The sequence below is a fragment of the Natator depressus genome, chromosome 10 (genome assembly GCF_965152275.1).
Source record: "Natator depressus isolate rNatDep1 chromosome 10, rNatDep2.hap1, whole genome shotgun sequence".
NCBI lineage: Eukaryota > Metazoa > Chordata > Testudines > Cheloniidae > Natator > Natator depressus.
In genome coordinates, this window is record NC_134243.1 from 54,491,476 (window position 1) to 54,513,204 (window position 21,729).

Below are 21,729 nucleotides of genomic sequence, written 5' to 3' on the forward strand. Positions count from 1 at the left end.
AGAAATTGAGACTGTTATATAGGGTGGCAGTTAATCAGCGTGATCACCAAGCACCCCTCACATATCACTGCTTAATTTGGCATTAACTGTGTCCCCCATGTGCACCATAATTCTGTAACTGATTGTCTAAATGGATTTTGAGTCGTATGGTATGAAATAAAGGCAGAAAATACAACTGAAAAATATAAATGAGATATACTGGACCTTTTGTTAAAGCTCATAATGGAGTTAAGGGGCTTACAGAACATTGTTATTGATACAATATATCAGCCATTACTGCAAGTAACAGCATCAAAAAGTATGAGCAACAGCAAAATTACAAACAAATGTAGATTCTGCTCATTGCTTTATTACAGAAACATGTCCCTATTTCTTATAGTTCACTATATAGCTGTGTATAGTTCCTCATCACTTAATGTAATCACTAGATGCAGGGCAGTTCCCAGTATTTTGGGGCCAGCTTGGTTTCTGTTCCTGGAAGGCTATATGTTAGAACTGGCAGACAGTAAATTTTGACACTGGGTATAAGCCTTTCTGTCAAGACTTGGGCAAGTCATTATAAGAAAATCTATGCCAGCTCATTTCCAGAAGATAATCTGAGATCCAATTCCAACTGCAAAGCACTTTTTTTAAATTGATCTAAGTTAATATATAGTCTTTTGCAGGAATTTCTCCTAACTCAAATATGGTACTTAATGGAATTTTATATAGAAATTTGTATTAATCTAAGCTCAGACCACAGGACATGTTAAAATTATATGTCACATGAGCTGTATTTCTAATACACACACAGATGGAATCAATTTTTGTACCAAACAAAATTACCTTCTTGGTTAGCAAATCTAATCTCCTACCTATGCACAGTACATTAAAGAAAAGTAAGGCAATCTCCCTGTTGTAGGCAGTAGACTACTCTGAATAAATGAAAACTGCTTCCTACTTGAGGATTCTTCTTACAAAAAGGGCCCAAGCAGCCCAGTCTCACTTCAGAATGTCATTCTCCATCGACACCTAAAAAAAAGGTTCCTTGCTTCAATGGCTCAAATCTCTTCTAGGATTTCTTCAGTGATGTTCCAATGTTCTGTGGTTATTTTTGTGATTTTTTTTTAAAATGAATGACCTCAACTGAAATGCCATGTCTTATATAAACATTTATCCAAGCATGCACCCAGAATTTAGGAGGATGCAGACTTACAGATGAAGGTCACAAGCTATGACTGGGAAAGGAAAACACCCATTTAATTTACAGGCACTGGACCAGAAATTATCAGTTTAAAGAATGCAAAAGTGTTCACAATTCAAACATGTTTATCACTGTGTCCTTCAGGTACTTTTACCTCCTAAATTCTTTAGTAAGTAAGAGAATGGCCAAAGAGAATTCATCCCTATTTCCTTTGATCTTTCCTTACCTGACTAGCAGGGGTCTGTCCAATCACTGCTTCATAAGGAGGGGGCAGCTCCGTTGGATATAGCATTCCTGGGCTGTTAATGGTGACTTCATATAAAGCACTGAAGGGGGAACGAGGAAAGTCCAAATGGAGACCTCTGTTAAAGAAAATAAATGTTGACTTATCATTTCACTGAACTGGATTTACCTGGAAAACTGTCATCTTCCACAATGATGTAGTTAGCAGATGCATGTTTCTGAGTTTGTGACTGAGCCCATCAGAAAGCAGTCCACTGAAGAGATTCATCAGATAAGTGAAATGAAGCCTAAATTCAAAGGATAGTTTAAAAATTGTATTTCATTTTTGGATACCGGCCATTTTTACCAATGTATTCTATAGGCATTAATGTCTTGCACATACAGTACTCTATAGCAATGTACATTAAATTAAAGGCAATTTCCTCAAAAGATTAACTTTCACTTTTAACTTCTGTGTATAATGCTAACAATTATGGTAAAATTAATAGTAAATCTGAATCCTTGTTTTATGTTCAAATATTGTTATCCCTGTCTTGTCTGAATTCATCCACTTCTCCATCATGGTCTTTTTTTGTACACTAGCACTATTATAAACAAATCAATGTTTTAAACAGGGCTGTCAAGCGATTAAAAAAATTTATCACAATATTGCAAGATATTTACATGCCAGATGCGCTAAAGATTCATATGTCCCTTCATGCTTCAACCACCATTCCAGAGACAGGCGTCCATGCTGATGACGGTTTCTTGTTAATAATGATCCAAAGCAATTCATGTTCATTTTCATCATCTGAGTTAGATGCCACCAGCAGACGGTTGATTTTCTTTTTTGGTTTGGGTTCTGTAGTTTCCACATAGGAGTGTTGCTCTTTTAAGACTGCTGAAAGCATGCTAAACACCTCATCCCTCGCAGATTCTTAAACCTTAGGTCGAGTGCTGTAGCTATTTTTAGAAATCTCACATTGGTACCTTCTTTGCGTTTTGTCAAATCTGCTGTGAAAGTGTTCTTAAAACAAACATATGCTGGGTCATCATCCAAGATTGCTATAACATGAAATGCGGGTAAAACAGAACAGGAGACATACAATTCTCCCGCAAGCAGTTAAGTCACAGATTTAATTAATGCATTACTTTTTTCACAAACATCATTAGCAGGAAAGCATGCCATCTGGAATGGTGGCCAAAGCATAAAGGGGCATATGAACGATTAGCATATCTGGCACATAAATACCTTGCAACGCTGACTACATGCAAATGCCTGTTCTCACTTTCAGGTGACATTTTAAATAATAAGCAGGCAACAGCATCTTCCATAAATGTAAACAAACTTGTTTGTCTTAGCAATTGGCTGAACAAGAAGTAGGACTGAGTGCACTTGTAGGCTCTAAAGTTTTACACTGTTTTGCTTTGAGTGCAGTTATGTAACAAAAAAATCTACATTTGTAAGTTACACTTTCACGATAAAGAGATTGCACTACAGTACTTCTGTGAGGTGAACTGAAAAATACTATTTCTTTTAAAAGTGGCAAAGAGTCCTGTGGCACCTTATAGACTAATAGACATATTGGAGCATAAGCTTTTGTGGGTGAGTACTCGCTTCGTTGGACGCATGTAGTGGAAATTTCCAGAGGCAGATATAAATATGCAAGCAAGAATCAGGCTAGGGATAACGAGGTTAGTTCAATCAGGGAGGATGAGGCCCTCTTCTAGCAGTTGAGGTGTGAACACCAAGGGAGGAGAAACTGCTTTTGTAGTTGGCTAGCCATTCACAGTCTTTGTTTAATTCTCAGCTGATGGTGTCAAATTTGCAAATGAAATGAAGCTCAGCAGTTTCTCTTTGAAGTCTGGTCCTGAAATTTTTTTGCTGAAGGATGGCTACCTTTAAATCTGCTTTTTTGTGTCTAGGGAGATTGAAGTGTTCCCTACAGGTTTTTGTATATTGCCATTCCTAATATCTGATTTGTGTCCATTTATCCTTTTACGTAGGGACTGTCCAGTTTGGCTGATGGACATAGCAGAGGGGCATTGCTGGCACATGATGGCGTAGATTACATTGGTGGACGTGCAGGTGAATGAACTGGTGATGGTGTGGCTGATCTGGTTAGGTCCTGTGATGGTGTCGCTGGTGTAGATATGTGGGCAGAGTTGGCATCGAGGTTTGTTCCATGGATTGGTTCCTGAGTTAGAGTTACTATGGTGGGGTGTGTAGTTGCTGGTGAGAATATGCTTCCGGTTGGCGGGTTGTCTGTGGGTGAGGACTGGCCTGCCTCCCGAGTCCTGTGAAAGTGAGGGATCATTGTCCAGGATGGGCTGTAGATCAGTGATGATGCGTTGGAGAGGTTTTAGCTGAGGACTGTATGTGATGGCCAGTGGAGTTCTGTTGGTTTCCTTCTGAGGCTTGTCTTGCAGCAGGAGGCTTCTGGGTATACATCTGGCTCTGTTGATCTGTTTCCTTATTTCCTCGTGTGGGTATCTTAGTTTTGAGAATGCTTGGTGAAGATCTTGTAGGTGTTGGTCTCTGTCTGAGGGGTTGGAGCAAATGTGGTTGTACCTCAGCGCTTGGCTGTAGACAATGGATCGTGTGGTGTGTACAGGATGGAAGCTGGAGGCATGAAGGTAGGCATAGTGGTCGGTGGGTTTTTGGCATAGGGTGGTGTTAACATGACCATCACTTATTTGCACATGATGTCTAGGAAGTGGACCTCCCATGTAGATTGGTCCAGGCTGAGGTTGATGCTGGGGTGGAAGCTATTGAAATCGTGGTGGAATTCTTCCAGGGTTTCCTTCCCATGGGTCCAGATGATGAAGATGTCATCAATGTAGCGTAGGTAGAGAAGGGGCGTGAGTGGACGAGAGCTGAGGAAGCGCTGTTCCAGGTCAGCCATAAAAATGTTGGCATATTGTGGGGCCATGCGGGTGCCCATAGTGGTGCCACTGGTCTGGAGGTATATATTGTCACCAAATTTGAAATAACTGTGCGTGAGGATAAAGTCACAGAGCTCAGCAACCAGTTGTGCTGTGGCATCATCAGGGATACTGTTCCTGACAGCTTGTATTCCATTTGTGTGTGGGATGTTTGTGTAGAGAGCCTCTACATCCATGGTGGCTAGGATGGTGTTTTCTGGAAGATCATGAATGCATTGCAGTTTTCTCAGGAAATGAGTGGTGTCACAGAGATAGCTGGGAGTGCTGGTGGTGTAGGGTCTGAGTAGAGAGTCCACATATCGGACAGTCCTTCAGTGACAGTGCCAATGCCCGAGATGATGGGGCATCCAGGACTTCTGGGTTTGTGGATCTTGGGTAGTAGATAGAATAACCCTGGTCAGAGCTCTAAGGGTATGTTGATTTGTTCCTGTGTTAGTACAGGGAGTGTCCTGAGTAGATGATGCAGTTTCTTAGTGTATTCCTCAGTGGGATCTGAGGAAAGTGGCCTGTAGAATTTGGTATTGGAGAGTTGTCTGGCAGCCTCCTTTTGGTAGTCAGACCTGTTCATGATGACAACAGCACCTCCTTTATCAGCCTCTTTGATTATAATGTCAGGGTTGTTTCTGAGGCTGGGGATGGCATTGCGTTCTGCACGACTTAGGTTATGAGGCAAGCAATGTTGTTTTTCCAAAATTTCTGCCTGTGCACATCAGCGGAAGCATCCTATGTATAGGTCCAGACTGTCATTTCTACCCTCAAGAGGAGTCCATGTGGAGTTCTTCTTCTTGTGCTGTTGGTGAGAGGGTATCTGTGTATCAGTGTGCTGTTCAGTGTTATCTTAAAAGTATTCTTGGGGTCGGAGACGGCAAAAGTAGGCTTCCAGATCACCGCAGAACTGTATCATGTTTGTGGGAGTGGCGGGGCAGAAAGAGAGTCCCCGAGATAGGACAGACTCTTCTGCCAGGCTGAGTATGTAGCTGGACAGATTGACGATATTGCTGGGTGAATATTTAATAAATTTCAATTGGTATTCTATTGTTTAACAGTGCAATTAATTTTTTAAATTGCGATTAATTTTTTTGAGTTAATCACATGAGTTAACTGTGATTAATTGACAGCACTAGTTTTAAAATGTTGTTCTAAGAGACTTTGTGAAACATGCATGAAACTACAGTTCATATTTTTGGAAAAGACATCCACTATAAAGGATTGACACTATGGGGCTGTCTGTATGGTATAATTCATTTTTCCCTGAAGTAGTGTCAATTTGTGGCCCAAAGCTATGAAGGAATGACATTAATGTTCAGGGACAAAGAATTACCTCTGTGCTTCCATTACAGGTGCGCAGGTATATTCAGGTGGGTAATAGGGTGGTGGTGGTATTGGAGGTATGAACTCATCGAAGTCCAGGGTCTGATGCAGAATAGTTCCATGGGGAGTCATACAGTCCGGGTTGGTGGAATGTGACCTCTGTGGCAGAAACTGAAAATAAATAAAAAAGGTAAGGTTTCTTCAGATGGTAATGGTGGAAATAACAAAAATAAGAAGAAGACAGATTCTGCCATCCTTATTCTCATTGGGTTGTACCTTATTCCACAAGTAGCATTACTGCAATCAATTGGTCTGCTTCAGGGAATAGAGTACTACTAGAGTACTACGCAGTATGAGGGCGTAGAACCTGGCCCAAAAGGAGGATGAGGAAATTGGTAGAAGTAAAACAAGATTTCATTAAACTCTTAGAGGACACCAAAAATCTTCATAAAGTTTGGGGGAAATACAATATTCTACCACCAGGATGGAGAACACAGACATTTCAGATTGAACAGTGTGGCAGAAAACAGGAGTTTATCTTATAAAGTAATTTGTTAAAGCATTAAATGATTAATGGTATAACCTGTTCAGAAATAATGAACACTTTGTTATACCTATTAAAATAACTATTTGCACATTCTCACTGCCAATTTGGAATGCATCATATTAAAAGTCAGGTGCTACATGCTAAATATATATTTTTAAAAAAGAAATAAGAAATGACAAGTATCCCACAAACCCATGTTTCATTACATGAGAATTCAATCTAATTTGTATTTGTTTTTATAAAATAAATGATCTCAATATTAATATATTTTTATAGTTGGTGTGGTATAGAAATTGCTATGTTTTAATATGGTATACGGTTTTAAAATACTGTAATCCTGTGAATAAAAAGAAAAGAAAAAGGACCCGCCCCTATACCCACAGATTCCCACACCTAAAAACTAGGGCTGTCAAGCAATTAAAACAATTAATCAAGATTAATCACACTGGTAATAATAGAATACCATTTACTGAAATATTTTTGGATGCGTTCTACATTTTCAAATATATTGATTTCAATTACAACACAGAATACAAAGTGTACAGTGCTCACTTTATATTTATTTTTATTACAAGTATTTGCACTGTAAAAAAATAAAAGAAATAGTATTTTTCAATTCACCTAATACAAGTCATAGAATCATAGAATATCAGGGTTGGAAGGGACCTCAGGAGGTCATCTAGTCCAACCCCCTGCTCAAAGCAGGACCAAATCCTGAATTTTTGCCCCAGATCCCTAAATGGCCCCCTCAAGGATTGAACTCACAACCCTGGGTTTAGCAGGCCAATGCTCAAACCACTGAACTATCCCTCCTCCCAGATGGGAGTTGCCTTACCAAGTGGGAAGGCCTCGTTAGCACTGACCCCCCCCACTTGGCAAGGGGACTCCCATATTTTCATGTGCTGTGATATATATACAGTTTACTGTATGTTTCACTCCATGCATCCGATGAAGTGGGTTTTATCCCACGAAAACTTATGCCCCCCAAAATGTGTCAGTCTCTAAGGTGCCACAAGGACTCCTCGTTGTTTATGAAAATACCTGTTCTCACTTTCTGGTGACATTGTAAATAAGAAGAGGACAGCATTATCTCCTGTAAATGTAAACAAAACTTGTTTGTCTACGCAATTGGCTGAACAAAAAATAGGACTGAATGGACGTGTAGGCTCTGAAGTTTTAAGTGGTTTTGTTTTTGAGTGCAGTTATTTAACAAAAAAATCGACATTTGTAAGTTGCACTTTCACGACAAAGAGATTGCACTACAGTACTTGTATGAGATTAATTGAAAAATACTATTTCTTTTATCATTTTTACAGTGCAAATATTTGTTATAAAAATAATATACACTGATTTCAATTACAACACAGAACACAATATATATGAAAATGTAGAAAAACATCGAAAATATTTAATAAATTTTAACTAGTATTCTATTTTAACAGTGCGATTAAAACTGTGATTAATCACAATTAATTTTTAAATCACAATTAATTTTTTTAATTAATCGCATGAATTAACTGCGATTAATCGACAGCCCTACTAAAAACAAAAAATACAACTGTACCAAACTCTAAACAGTAACAATGACTGAGAAGTACAAATCAAGGGCCTGAAGCTGATCAGGCTCTAACACAGCAGTAGGATCAAAAAGCACACTCAGTGATATAGAAAAACCAATAGCCTAATGAGCCTGTTAGCAGGTTTAAATGACTGTGTGATACTATGTTCTGAAGATCAAATGAAACTTGGCCTTTGTGACCCTGTTTTATACGCTCTGCATGGGGAGAAGCACACCAATAGCCAATCACAACACAGAGAGGCATTCTTTCACCTTCTGTTGAGTCTCTGCTGTCATATTATTTTTGTAGGACTGGTAGATGATTGGGTCTTTAGTTCACCTTTTGAAACAACTGAGCTAAGAAAATTTTCTGAAGGCACACTTCTGCTTTTTACTGAAACAAGTGAATATATCTATTTGTACTGTTGTCTCATTGCATTGTTATGATTTTTACAAAAGTTCCACTGACACAGATTAAAGAAGCAGCCATATAACAGGAAAACAAAAATGTTTACGTTTAGAAGACCTAGCAAATGGGTTTCATTTTTAGCTTGGCAGGGGTTGTACCTTTCTGGGAAGAACTCATCTCAGATGTAAATCTGATTTTACATTACACCAGCAATTAATCTGGCTCCTTGTGTTTAGAAGCTTAAAGTAATTATTGTTCCATGAAACACTCTATGTATAAGATGACTTAAAGGTCACAGTCTCAATGATGTAATACAGTGGAGGGTCAGGGAGCCAGGTTTCCTTTGTTTGTGGGAAATTAACAATTAGAGGCTTACTAATTAGCTGTCAAGTTATACTTTCCAGGATATCTACTAAGTAATTAGCCTCCCATGCTCCAGATTCTGCTACCACCAGTCAATCTACTCCTTTCAGTCAGTGCGTTCTACTGATGCTACTAGAAGAGGAGGAGCAAACTCATAGCTACGTACTACCTCTGGCCTGACGCCCACTAGGCTGGCAAAGCTCTTCCCAGGTTGAACCTAGGAACAAAAGGTATATTAAAACCTTAAAGATGCTAGCCTAGGCAGGAAGTGGGGGGTTGAGTGGGGTGTCAGTAGTCGCCTAGGTGGAGTCTCTGACAAATGTACAGGGAGACTGTGTCACAGGGAGCACATTGCAGCAGGACAATCTGTCTCTCTCAGACAGACATGCGGTGAACTGGGCTGAGAGGAGCTTGCAAGAAAAGATTAAGATGTAGGTAAGGGGAAATATACGTCTAGCCCTGTTGTTTTATATGTTTGCTCTTATTCATAGATTTATAGATTCCAAGGCCAAAAGGACCATTGTGATCATCTAGTCTGACCTTCTGTATAACACAGACCACAGAACTCCACCAAAATAATTCCCTTTCAACTAGAGAATATCTTTAAACCAAAATCCAATCTTGATTTTAAAACTGCCAGTGACTGAAAATCCACCATAACCCTTGGTAAGTTGTTCCAATGGTTAATTACCCTGACTTGAAAACTTACTCCTTATTTCCAGTCTGAATTTGTCTAGTTTCAACCTGCAGCCATTGGATCTTGTTCGTACTTTTTTCTGTTAGACTGAATATCCCATTATCAAATATTTGTTTCTCATTTAGATACTTATAGACTGATCAAGTCACCCCTTAACCTTCTCTTTGTTAAACTAAATAGATTGAGCTCCTTGAGTTTACCACTATAAGGCATAATTTCCAATTCTTCAATCATTCTCATGGCTCTTCTATGAAACAGCTACAATTTATCAACATCTTTCTTTAATTACAAACGCCTTACAGAAATTTAAGCATATTACATCAACCTTATTTCCTTTAGCAATCAATCTCATCAAAAGAAGATATCAAGTTAGTTTGACCAGATCTATGAATCTATTTTCCATAAACCCATTTTGATTGTCATTAATTCTTTATTAATCATGTCCGTATCAGCTGCTCATTTATCTTGCCCTGGATTGATGTCAGCCTGACAGGCCTATAAATTAGCTGGGTCATCCCATCCACCCTTTTTAAACATTGGCACAACCTTAGCTTTCTTCCAGTCTTCTGGAACTTTCCCAGCATTCCAGACTTATTGAAGACCAACATTAATGGTCTAGCAAGCTCTTAAGTTAGCTCTTTTAAAACTCTTGGATACAAGTTCTCTGGAACTGCTGATTTTACTATGTCTAACCGTAGTAGCTGCTGTTTAACATCCTCATGAGTTACTAATGGAATGGAAAGCATGTCATCATTATCATAATCTGAACTGACTACATGAGATGGCTTTTTTCCAAATACAGAACAAAAAAATATTTACTGAAAACATCTGTCTTGTCTGCATTATTATTGATAATTCTACCATTTCCATCTAGTAATGGACTAAAACAATTGTTAGGATTATCTTTGTTTTTTATGCAATTTTAAAAGCCGCCTTCTTATTGTCCTTAAGGAAACTCTTTATGGCAGGGACGGGCAAACTTTTTGGCCTGAGGGTTTCCGAAATTGTATGGACGGCCGGTTAGGGGAGGGTGTGCCTCTCCAAACAGCCAGGCATGGCCCGGCCCCTGCCCCCTATTTGACCCCCCCCCCCGCTTCTCACCCCCTGACAGCCCCCAGACTCCTGCCCCATTGAACCCCCCCCGTTCCCTATCCCCTGATAGCCCCCCCAGGACCACTGCCCCATCCAACCCCACCTTCTCCCTGACTGCCCTTGGAACCTCAGCCCCCCGCTGCCGCATCCAACCCCCCCCTCCTTCCTGACTTCCCCCTCGGAACCCCTGCCCCCATTCAACCCCCCTGTTCCCTGCCCTCTGACTGCCCCGACCCCTATCCACACCCCCGCCCCCTGACCACCACCCCAAACTCCCCTGCCCTCTATCCAACCGCCTCCCCTGCTCCCTGCCCTCTTACCGCACTGCCTGGAGCGCTACAGCCATGCCGCCCAGAGCACCAGGACAGGCAGCCGCGCCGCCCGGCTGGAGCTACCCACGCCACCACACAGCACAGAGCATTGGGTCAGGCCATGGCTCTGCAGCTGCGCTGCCCGGCAAGAGATCGCAGCCCTGCCACCCAGAGCACTGAGCTGAGGCTAAGGGGAAGGGGGAACAGTAGGGGAGGGGCCGGGGGCTAGCCTCCCAGGCCAGGAGCTCAGAGGCCGTGCAGGAGGGTCCCGCGGGCCATAGTTTGCCCACCTATGCTTTATGGTCAGCAAAAGTGTGTCCCTTTGCTTCTCTTATCAATTTTGTACAATTCATCAGTATTCCCCTTGTTCTATTATTTATAATATATTTTAATTATATTTAATTATAAATAAAATTATTCCAAATAACATAAATAAATATTGGAATATATTATTAAAATAATTATAAATACTAAATAATTATTTGGAATTCCTCCTGGTCTGCTTCTCTCTGCTGGCCACAGCCTACCTATCGTAGTCTCTCTCCAGCCATGCAGAAAGCCTCTTGTCTCTGTGTTCCTCTCTCTCCAATTCCTTGGTGGCCAGTTTCACTCTTCCATAAACCTAAGGTACGGATGTTTCCTGAACCTGGCTGTCTAGGTATGCCTCAGGTTCTCTAATTCTCAATAGCATCTCTACTTCCTCTTCCAATCCAATAACCTTTTCTTCCAGCACAGCTACCAACTTGTACTTCATTCATAAGAAGTCCCTTCTGGCTTCAGGTGGGGTGGGGGGGTTAGAACCACTGTTTCATTGCTGTCCATCTGGAATCAAACATAGAGCTGAACCTGGAAGGAAAGCCTCTCACACTCCCTCTCTAAATTCCCTCCAAAATTCTCCTGCTAGCTGCCTCTCTTCACGACTCTGAGTGCATAAGGCTTTTGGGTGAATGAATAAATAATACTTTGTATTCAAGAAGTCTTGTTTGAGTCACTTTAATCAGCCAACATCACAGGCTCCCAGAGTAAAAGAGCTCACTGGCATCAAATGCAGTTAACACAGCTGGTAACGATGGGGGCTACACTCCAGAGATCCCGTCTATGAATGTTTGGACTGCATGGTTCCACCCAGAGAGAGGTACAGGAAGCCAGGCCTCTGAGAGGTGCACTCGAGAGGGACTAACAGGGGTCCAAAGCACAGATTGCCTGGTTATTGTGACAGACAGTAGCTGAACCAGTACTCAGCAGTTTAGTGGCAAGTGCAGACAGGGCAAGCTGCATTCAGTACCATTTCAGAAACCCTGAAGCAGCTTCCTAAGAAACCCTTTTGAGGTTTGAACCAATGCTGAGAGCAGGTATCAGCAATGGATAAAGGTGAACAGTTGTAGACAAAGAAACTGCAATCAGCACCATTTTCAGCAAGCATGGTTAAAATCTTATACAATCTTATAGCTGAAGTCAATGTTAATGGCACATACTCTGAATTTATTGGCCTCGAGAGAAACATGACATGGCTGCTTCTGTCACTGCTCTTATTTGTAATAGTGATCAAAACTTTTACACAATAAAAGAGAAGAAAATACAATACCTTAGTAATAAATGCAGGCAGCCCAGAGAACCAAGATGTTTCGCATGTGGGCAATCCCTTGGTGATGTTTGTTTATCCCCTTATCTGTGTGCTTCATATTATGAAAGACATGAAAACTCACAGAAGTTTCAATGTCCACAGGAATTGTGCTTCTAACTCAATTAGATGTTTTTGAAAATCTCACCCAATTTATGCCTAATCCAAAGTATTAGATTTCATTGGACAGAAAACTCCCCAAGACAGCTTGAGGCCAATATTACCTCTCATCCGGGAAAAATATATAATACACATTATGCATCTCTGTTGAAAAGACTTGAAAAAGATACATAAAATTGGATAATCCTTCTCTCCAAGATTATCTTCTTTTTTTAAACACTTGGAATAGAAATTCCTACAAAATTATTAGAAGAGAATCTTCTCCATTTTACTTTTTATTTGGAGTAACAAAATCACTCATTTAAAAAATATATAGGTCAGTATTTCAAAGAGGGCTAGTGGTACAAACCTAAGGAGGTATTATTGGGAACCAGAACGCTGAGCCTTGATAGCCTGGTATGATGGGTATAGCAATAAATATTGGAGAACACAGAGCAGAAAATACTTGCTATCACATTTGGGTCAACATTTTCATTTCCAAAACACCCAAAACCTCCCATTTAGTGATTTCCCTGAAAACTTTGGGGCAAAGTAGAAGTAAAAAACAGCCCAGCCTCTTCTCCTCTAACAACAAAATAGATACAATCTGAACTTCCCTCCAGGAGACATTGATCCCACTTTTTAAAAAATGGGAAAAAGTGAGCCTGTAAAGAGTAGGGTAGCTAATTAAAGGGGAAAAATGATAGACCCAGAGACATTACAAGGAACTTTTACTATAACTAAGATACCAATACTTAATTAAATACAGTTAAGATATATTTCAAACCTCCCAAGAAATGGCAGGTTCTAGAAATGACAATGAACTCTAGCAGATCCAAAATCAATTTCAAAACTATATAGTGAACTTATTATACTTGAAATGGATGGCAAATGTAATTACAGGAAGAAATGGGAAAAGGTTCTAGATAAAGAAATTCTCTGAGAGCATTGGTCCTTTATTTGGGGTAAAATAGCTCCCTTTTCCAGCTATCTAACAGTAAAAGAAAATCAGTATATTTTGCTAATTCAGTGGTATTTCACACCCTCTCATTTAAAGAGAATCTACAATGATGCACCGAACAGTAGGAATGTGTGCGGAATGAAAGGTACCTTTATGAAAATTTGATGGAATATCTCAAAGCACAGGAATATTTGTCAAGTATTTGCAACCTCATAATGGATCTCAGAGTTCACAGAAAAAAAGACTTGTCCTATCACATAATTGTGCTCACACCATCTAACAGCATGGTGTACTAATGCAGAATTTTGGAAGAGGAGTGAGATAGCATATCCTAATAAACTGGCTGGGTACAGTATAGTCTGATAATAGAAACGTTTACAGATAATGTGAGACAAAGGCATAGTTGTTTGTTTCATGCCTGGCTACCATTTCTAGACTATGTAGACATGGTATAGACATAGAATATTTGGTATATCTTGACTTTAACAAAGCTTTTGATATGGTCTCCCACAGTATTCTTGCCAGCAAGTTAAAAAAGTATGGATTGGATGAATGGACAACAAGGTGGATAGAAAGCTGGCGAGATTGTCGGGCTCAACGGGTAACGATCAACGGCTCGATGTCTAGCTGGCAGCCGGTATCAAGCGGAGTCCCCCAGTGGTCGGTCCTGTGGCCGGTTTTGTTCAACATCTTTATCAGTGATCTGGATGATGGGATTAATTTCACCCTCAGCAAGTTCTCAGATGACACTAAACTGGGGGGAGAGGTGATACGATGGAGGGTAGGTCTAGAGTGACCTAGACAAATTGGAGGATTGGGCCAAAAGAAATCTGATGAGGTTCAACAAGGATAAGTGCAGAGTCCTGCATTTTGGAAGTAGGAATCCCATGCACTGCTACAGACTGGGGACCAACTGGCTAAGCAGCAGTTCTGCAGAAAAGGACCTGGGGATTACAGTGGACGAGAAGCTGGATATGAGTCAGCAGTGTGCCTTCGTGGCATATTGGGCTGCATTAGTAGAAGCATTGCCAACAGATCTAGGGAAGTGATTATTCCCCTCTATTCGACACTGGTGAGGCCAAGCCTGGAGTATTGTGTCCAGTTTTGGTCCCCCCCACTACAGAAGGGGTGTGGACAAATTGGAGAGAGTTCAGTGGAGGGCAACAAAAATGATTAGGGGGCTGGGGCACATGACTTATGAGGAAAGGCTGAGGGAACTGGGCTTGTTTAGTCTGCAGAAGAGAAGAGTGAGGGGGGATTTGATAGCAGCCTTCGACTACCTGAAGGGGGGTTCCAAAGAGGATCGAGCTAGGCTGTTCTCAGTGGTGACATATGACAGAACAAGGAGTAATGATCTCAAGTTGCAGTGGGGGAGGTCTAGGTTGGATATTAGGAAACGCTATTTCACTAGGAGGTGAAGCACTGGAACGGGTTACCTAGAGAGATGGTGGAATCTCCATCCTTAGAGGTTTTTAAGGCCTGGCTTGACAAAGTCTTGGCTGGGATGATTTAGTTGGTGCTGGTCCTGCTTTGAGCAGGGGATTAGACTAGATGACCTCCTGAGGTCTCTTCCAACCCTAATATTCTATGATTCTATGTAAAAGATAAAACAAAAGAAATCAAAACACCTGAGGAACAGAGAAATGTTTGTTTTAACAGTAAAACATTCACAGCTTTAGCCTCTGTTCTGGTAATTTATTGAACTGATGAATATGAAACTTCTGCTCCTGTGTCAGCTTTTACTCCAAAAACTGTCATTGTTGTAATGTAATTTGAAGCAGAACTGTTTTTCTTTGAATCCACTCAAAGTCTGCCAAATGTAAGTACCACCTTCCCCCACACTACCACTGCAATGACCAATTTTGGAAAGAAACTGATGGAAGAATAAGGAGATTAGGATTGACAATAAGAAATAAACTTGAAAGGAAAATGAGTTTTGCACCCTCATTGTTATTCTCTTAACATTGTCCCTGTAGTCCTAGAGGACTGAATATTAAAAGTAATAAGTATCCATTAATTCCACAAAGAGTCACGCTCTGCACTGGAAAATGACAACATAATGCCTATTGCCGCGGGTTGTAAATTTGCAAAGGTCTTCGCTGGTTTCTAATGCTTGGACATTGGCAGTGTAGATTTCTCATCCTTCATGGCAAACAGACTCTGAACACATCTGCACTTTTAGAAAATCTTAACATCTTCTGTCCTGCTGGTGAAAGGGAGCACTTACAATGTTAGTTTATCTAATTCCCCAACTGGTGACATCTGCTAATGATGCCATAGCTAATCACAATGAATTTCTGTCCTCACTTTGGCCACGAGCAGTGCACTCATAACTACAACAGATGTTTCTGCATTTTGGGCAGAAGCAGCATACTGTAATACTTAATTCTTTCCTCTTGAGTGGAATACTGACAAGCCAAAAATAAGAAAAGTGATCATCCACATCAGAAGTAAAGCTGAATCTACCAAAATTATAGGCCCTCACTTTCAAAATTAGGGCTGCACAATACTGTGGCACAAAAATGTGCATTACTAACTAGCATGTGAAATTATTATTATTTGTTGTTAATTTATGGGAGTGCTCACTATGTGTTAGACACTTTCCAAACCCTCAAGGACGGCCCATACTATAAGGAGTTTATAAACTAAGAAACTATCTGTGTACAAAATAGTCAATGAATGTGAATTGCCAGATGTGTAATCTGACATCTGGCCCCAAATTTCCTAAAATAGGACCATCAAATCCTAAATCCTGGATCCTAAATCCATATTCAGGCACCACTCCCACTGGTCAATAGGAACTGCTGAGTGCTCAGCATTTTCTGAAGTCAGAAGGTACATAAAGATTATTACTATTTATATTATTGTAGCACGGAGGTCACAAGTGGGATCAGGGTCCATTGTGCTATACACAAAACACACAGTAAGAGACAGACCAAAATTTTCAAGAGTGGGACTCTAACATTACACTCTTAAATCCATGTTTAAATACCCAAAGGTGGTATTTTCAAAAGCTCCTAATTCATTTTTGCACTCTTGAAAACCCACACTTAAGTGACTAAATATGATCTTGAAAAATTCGGTCATAGTCCTTGGCCCAAAAAACTTGCAATCTAAACAGACAAGGCAAAGGGTTAGGGTTGCAGGTGTCTGGTTTTTGACCAGAATGCCTGGTTGCAAAGGGACCCTGGTGGCTCCGGTCAGCACTGCTGACTGGGCCATTAAAAGTCTGGTTGGTAGCGCAGCAGGGTTAAGGCAGGCTCCCTGCCTGCCGTGGCTCCTGGAAGCAGCGGCATGTCCCACCTTCGGCTTCTACGTGTAGGGGCAGCCAGGGGGCTCTGCATGCTGCCCCCTCCCCAAGCGCTGGCTCTGCAGCTCCCATTGGCTGGGAACTACAGACAACAGGAGCTGCAGAGGCGGCGACTGCAGATGGGGCGGTACGCAGAGCTGCCTGGCCAAGCCTCCGTGTAGGAGCTGGATGGGAGACATGTCTCTGTTTCTGCGAGCTGCCTGAGGTAAGAGTCACCTGGAGCCTGAACCCCCTCCCGCACCCCAAACCCAGCCCTGATCTCCCTTCCGCCCACCAAACCCCTTGGTCCCAGCCAGAAGTACCCTCCTGCAACCCAAGCCCCCCATCCCCATCGCCAGCCGAGAGCCCACACCCCCAGCCAGAGGCCTCATCTCCCACCGTGCCCCAACCCCCACCCCAGCTCTGATCCCCCATCCGAACCCCTCAGCCACAGAGCACCCTCCTTCACCGAAACCCCTCAGCCCCAGCCCCACCCCAGAATCTGCACCCTAAGCCAGAGCCCTCACACCCCCTGCACCCCAGCCCAGAGCCCCCTCCTGCACTCTGACCCCCTCATTCCTGACCCCACCCCGGAACCCGCACCCCCACCCCTGACCCACTCCCACACCCTAACTCCCTGCCTCAGCCCAGAGCCTCCTCCTGCACCCCAAACCCCTCATCCCTGGTCCCACCCCAGAGCCTGCACCCAGCTGGAGCCCTCACCCCCACCCTCACATCCCAACCCACTGCCTAAGTCTGGAGCCCCCTCCTGCACCCTGAACACCTCATTTTTGGCCCCATGCCAGAGTCCGCACCCCAAACCCCTGAGCCAGCCCAGTGAAAATGAGAGACCGAGTGAGGGTGGCGAGAGCGAGCAACAGAGGAAGGATAGAGTGAGCGGGGGCGGAGTCTCGGAGGAGTGGTGGGGCAAGGGTGTTTGGTTTCGTGCGAGTAGAAAGTTGGCAACTCTACAAAGGGTAGGAGAGAAAACAGAGATGCAGGCTAGTAAGTAACTTGCCCAAAGTCACACAGCAGGTCATTGGCACAGCCAGAATAAAATCCAGGTCTCCTGGTTTCTAGTCTAGTACCCTATCCATTACACCACAATGCCTCCCAATGGATTTTTTCTGTTAACACATTGGACTATACAGATGTGGTTGAGTGGGTGTGCATGTGTATGAGAATGAGCGAGTGTATATACGTGAAAGTTGTGTGAAATGGACAGGAAGTGTGTGTGTGTGTGTGTGTGTGTGAGAGCGAGAGAGAGAGCACCAGTGTGAGAGAGTTATGGGAGACAGACAGTACCCATGATATATAATACTGGGGGGGGGGGGTTGAATAAACTGGTTTCTGTACAATAGCTGGGATTGTCCTGGGCTGTTGATCCCTGCAAGATAAATGTGAATCCCTGAGCTCAGTGCTTAAAGTAGACTGGAAAAAGCATGTGTGTATGTTGGGGGAGGGGTCTATGATAATCCCAGATGAAATAAATGTTCATGCACTTGGAGGGCAGTGCTCTCAGGGCACCCCTCAGTGACCCAACTCCATTTTTAATTCTTTTTTGCCAGGACTGTGACCCCTTGTGACTCTGCACACTTTAAGCCTTGCCTGAGCTGGGCCCACAAACAGCTGCAGCGTCAGCAGTGTGTCTTCATCTGAGCTGCTGTTCTGTAATGCAGGGGGCAGCGTACATGGCGTGTGGCACACAGCAGCTCTGTGCCCTGGGTGCCTCTCACCTCGTCTGAGGCGAGGACAGAGCCCTGTAATGGATAAGGTACTAGACTAGAAACTGGAGGCTGCCCAGTTGCTGTCTCTGTGCGTGAGTGAGTGGACACTGACCTCTGTCTGGTGGTAGTGACTATGGAGGTGATGCAGCTGGGCTCGAGGGGGCTGCTCAGGGCCCCACTCAGTGCAGGGGGTACCAGGAGCATGCACTCAGCCCTACGTGGGGCTCAACACTGGGGCACTGTCCCGGCCAGAGAGGGTCAGTGCTGAGGATGCCATTAGGGCCCTGCAGCAGAGATTGCATGGGGTGTGTGTGTGAGGGCTCCCCGCCACCCTGCCTGCTGTAGCTGCCCAGTTGGGCATATGTCCCTCCACGCCTGCTCCCAGACGGTCAGGGGCCAGGGTGATCCCTGGGGTGGGGGACACTAGTTGGGAAGCCACCTATAGGACAAGTTTCCACCCTGCACCAGCTCTCCCCGCAGAGATGGGACTTACAGGGCAGCCTCGGAGCTCGCAAAAACCAGGAGAGGGATGGCGTGGGGGAGGCAATGTCCCCCACAGTATGCCCATGCCTTGTGTGGTTGATGACCCTGCGCATCCCCCTGCCTGTGGCAACCAAACTTTTGGCGTCCAGTCAGTAGATCTGATGGACGCTGTCAGGTTGCCTTTTCGACCAGGCTTTCCAGTCGAAAACCGGACATCTGGCAACTCTATGTGTCCGTGCAGCACGGAGAGGGAGGAAGCAGCTAACTGCTAGCTGAGCTCCTCCCCTGCCCTGCTGGCAGGGGGCGCTCCAGCAGGGCTCCGTGACACTTCTCCTCAGGCGGCCTTGCTCCTGCTGGGACCAGGAATGAGATGCGGCAAACTTTTTGTAGCACACAGCTGGGAGGCAGCTGTGTGCTAATTGGGCCCCAAGTGGCCTGCAGGTTGAGAACCACTGAGCCAGGGTAATTGCAACAGCAGCTGTGATGGGGATATATGAGATGTTAGTTATACTGAATAAGATTTAATATTTATTTGTATTAAGTCTTCGAAAAAAATTACAAATAAGCATTTCTTCCCAAGACATATTACAGGAGTCAAATTCTACTTTCGGTACAAGAGTCTATATACAAGGGACAGACTCAATCCCTGCTAAAGAAACTCCACAGAAAAGAACAAGAGATACTCATAATAAAAAAAAACAAAACAAAACCGCAAGCCCCATTATGCACAGGTATTTCTGTGCAGTTTACATATTTACAAATTTTTACAAATATTAAAGGCCTTGTTCCTGCAAACACTTATGCATGTATAAGTAAATTATTTAAGTGAAGTTAATGGGGCTGCTCAAGTGAGTATAGTTATGCATGAATTAGGTGTTTGCAGGATCTGGGCTTAAATGTATAAACTTTTCTATTTTGAAGTAACCAAAACTATTTTCAAATCTGCAAAGGGACTAATTTTTAACTAACTTCAAATTCATAACTATTTAATGGAATTACCTGACATCGATGGAGGACACTCTAATCCTAAAGGTAACGGCTTCAGTTTTCAGCTGGCAATTTTAGTCTGACTGGTGACATTAAGACACCTTAATGAACAGATGACTGTCTTTCCATAACAATAATGGAAAACTGCTAATCAGTCAAAACAACACACGTCTGGTTCAGTCATAATGAAACATTGCTTTTCTGTGGTGCTTTAGACATATAATAATAGTTATTGTGGAGTAGGACTCAGAAATATTTAAAGAGTTGCATAATTACAAGACTATCACGCTGAAGATACTTTCACGCAATACAACAGACCAAAGAACTACAAAAAATACTATACTATAGCCTTCTGATGCACAAAGTAACAATGCCATCTTTGCTTAGACGCCTCTTTCTTCCTATATCAGAATGCAAAATTTTGACATTTAAAAACTCTATTGGCTTAGTATTTACAATTTATGGTTATAGTGTGGATACCCAGCATTGTAAATACTAGCCCATACAGTAGTTAACCTTTCCTTTATCATACACGCTTAAGAAATTGACTAGCATTAGGCCTCAATGCACAAAGTCACAAGTTCATCGCTGTTCCATAAATGTTTAATTAGATACCTTTCTGAAAGCTGTAACCTCTACAAAAGGTTAGTAACTGCCGTGACAGCTTTAGTGGATTTATACTACTAGAGAAGGTTTGTGCAGTACATACAATTAAAGTGGAAGATTTTCTTAATCTTCGTAATGTAATATAATGTAATGTAGCACTAAAATACACTGTAGGACCACAGCAGGTGCTTAAATGAAATAATAGCAGGACTAGCTAAAGAAAGAGATGACACTAAAATAGAACAGTCTTTTTACAGTGGCAAAATTATTCTTTTTATGTAGTTAAATGAAAATTGAGTTTATTTGGGGCTTTAAAAGTAAAAGACTACAAAAAGAAAATTCTAATTTCTTTCTGACCTGTTTTTGTTATTCCCAAAAGAGAACTCTCATTTTCCTTGTGTTTCTAAGAGTAAACAACAGGGATCATTCATCCAACAGATGCCAAAGCACTTTACAAAAGTCTCTAAATAATTATGCAACCTATATATGCTGTATAGAGGAATTACTTTGCCCACTGCCTCAGCACGGCCACCTATGAGGCAAAATACAGTAACGTTTAACAACCTCTAGCAACACTACACAGCAGTCCAGTGAGAAAGAACACTTCATTCAATAAAAGGAGACTGGAAATTTAGGTAAGTATAATGTAGTTACTGTAGAATTTGGCCAGGACAGTGGGGTTAAAAGCCTAGGCATTGAACTGACTAACAGCATTAAGGGCATACTGTACAGTTTCTAATAATCAAGACGACAGATTTGGTGTAGACAAAAGGAACGTGACTTTCATCCCACCACACTATCAATGAACTTTATTTCTATGTGGACTGATTTCTCGGTGTTAGATCTCTTCAGAAGAGGTCACTAGTTATCCCACTTTTAACAGCCAACACTTACAGCTTTCTATGCACATGCCTAGAAATCTTGCACCATAGAAAACTTTATACATCCAATTAATAAAATTTTCCATGAACACGAATAGGAAACACATGCCATTGAAAATACAAATTAGTAAAGAGGTCTCAGAATAGAAAGCTTTCTTTGTCTGGCACTTTAAATTGTCTATTCCAACCCAATTTCAGTTCTAGTTTCTCCTTAGGGAGGAAAATTCTGCTTTCTTTTACAGTGGTGTAAATCCAAAGAAGCCCACTGAAGGAACTAATCTGGATTTTTCACCACTGTAATTGAAATCAGAAAGCGGCCCTATATATTTCTCAAACACACACACACACACACACACACACACACAAAATTAGTTTACTGTAAAGCTCATATTAAATAATATAACGCTCATATAAAACAGACAAGTACATTACAATT

The 21,729-nt window shown here is 42.1% G+C and overlaps 1 protein-coding gene across 2 annotated transcripts in view; it reads right to left on the bottom strand.

Annotated features, from left to right (window-relative positions):
- The window catches only part of ENTREP2 (endosomal transmembrane epsin interactor 2), a 391,860-nt gene that overhangs the window by 20,802 nt on the left and 349,329 nt on the right, over positions 1 to 21,729 (bottom strand). For both annotated transcript variants that reach the window (XM_074966203.1, XM_074966202.1), the window contains 2 exons: positions 5,673 to 5,833; positions 1,410 to 1,545 (listed from right to left, as the gene is read on the bottom strand). In XM_074966203.1, the coding sequence (XP_074822304.1) occupies positions 1,410 to 1,545; positions 5,673 to 5,833 (297 nt within the window). The remainder of the gene's footprint in view (positions 1 to 1,409; positions 1,546 to 5,672; positions 5,834 to 21,729) is intronic.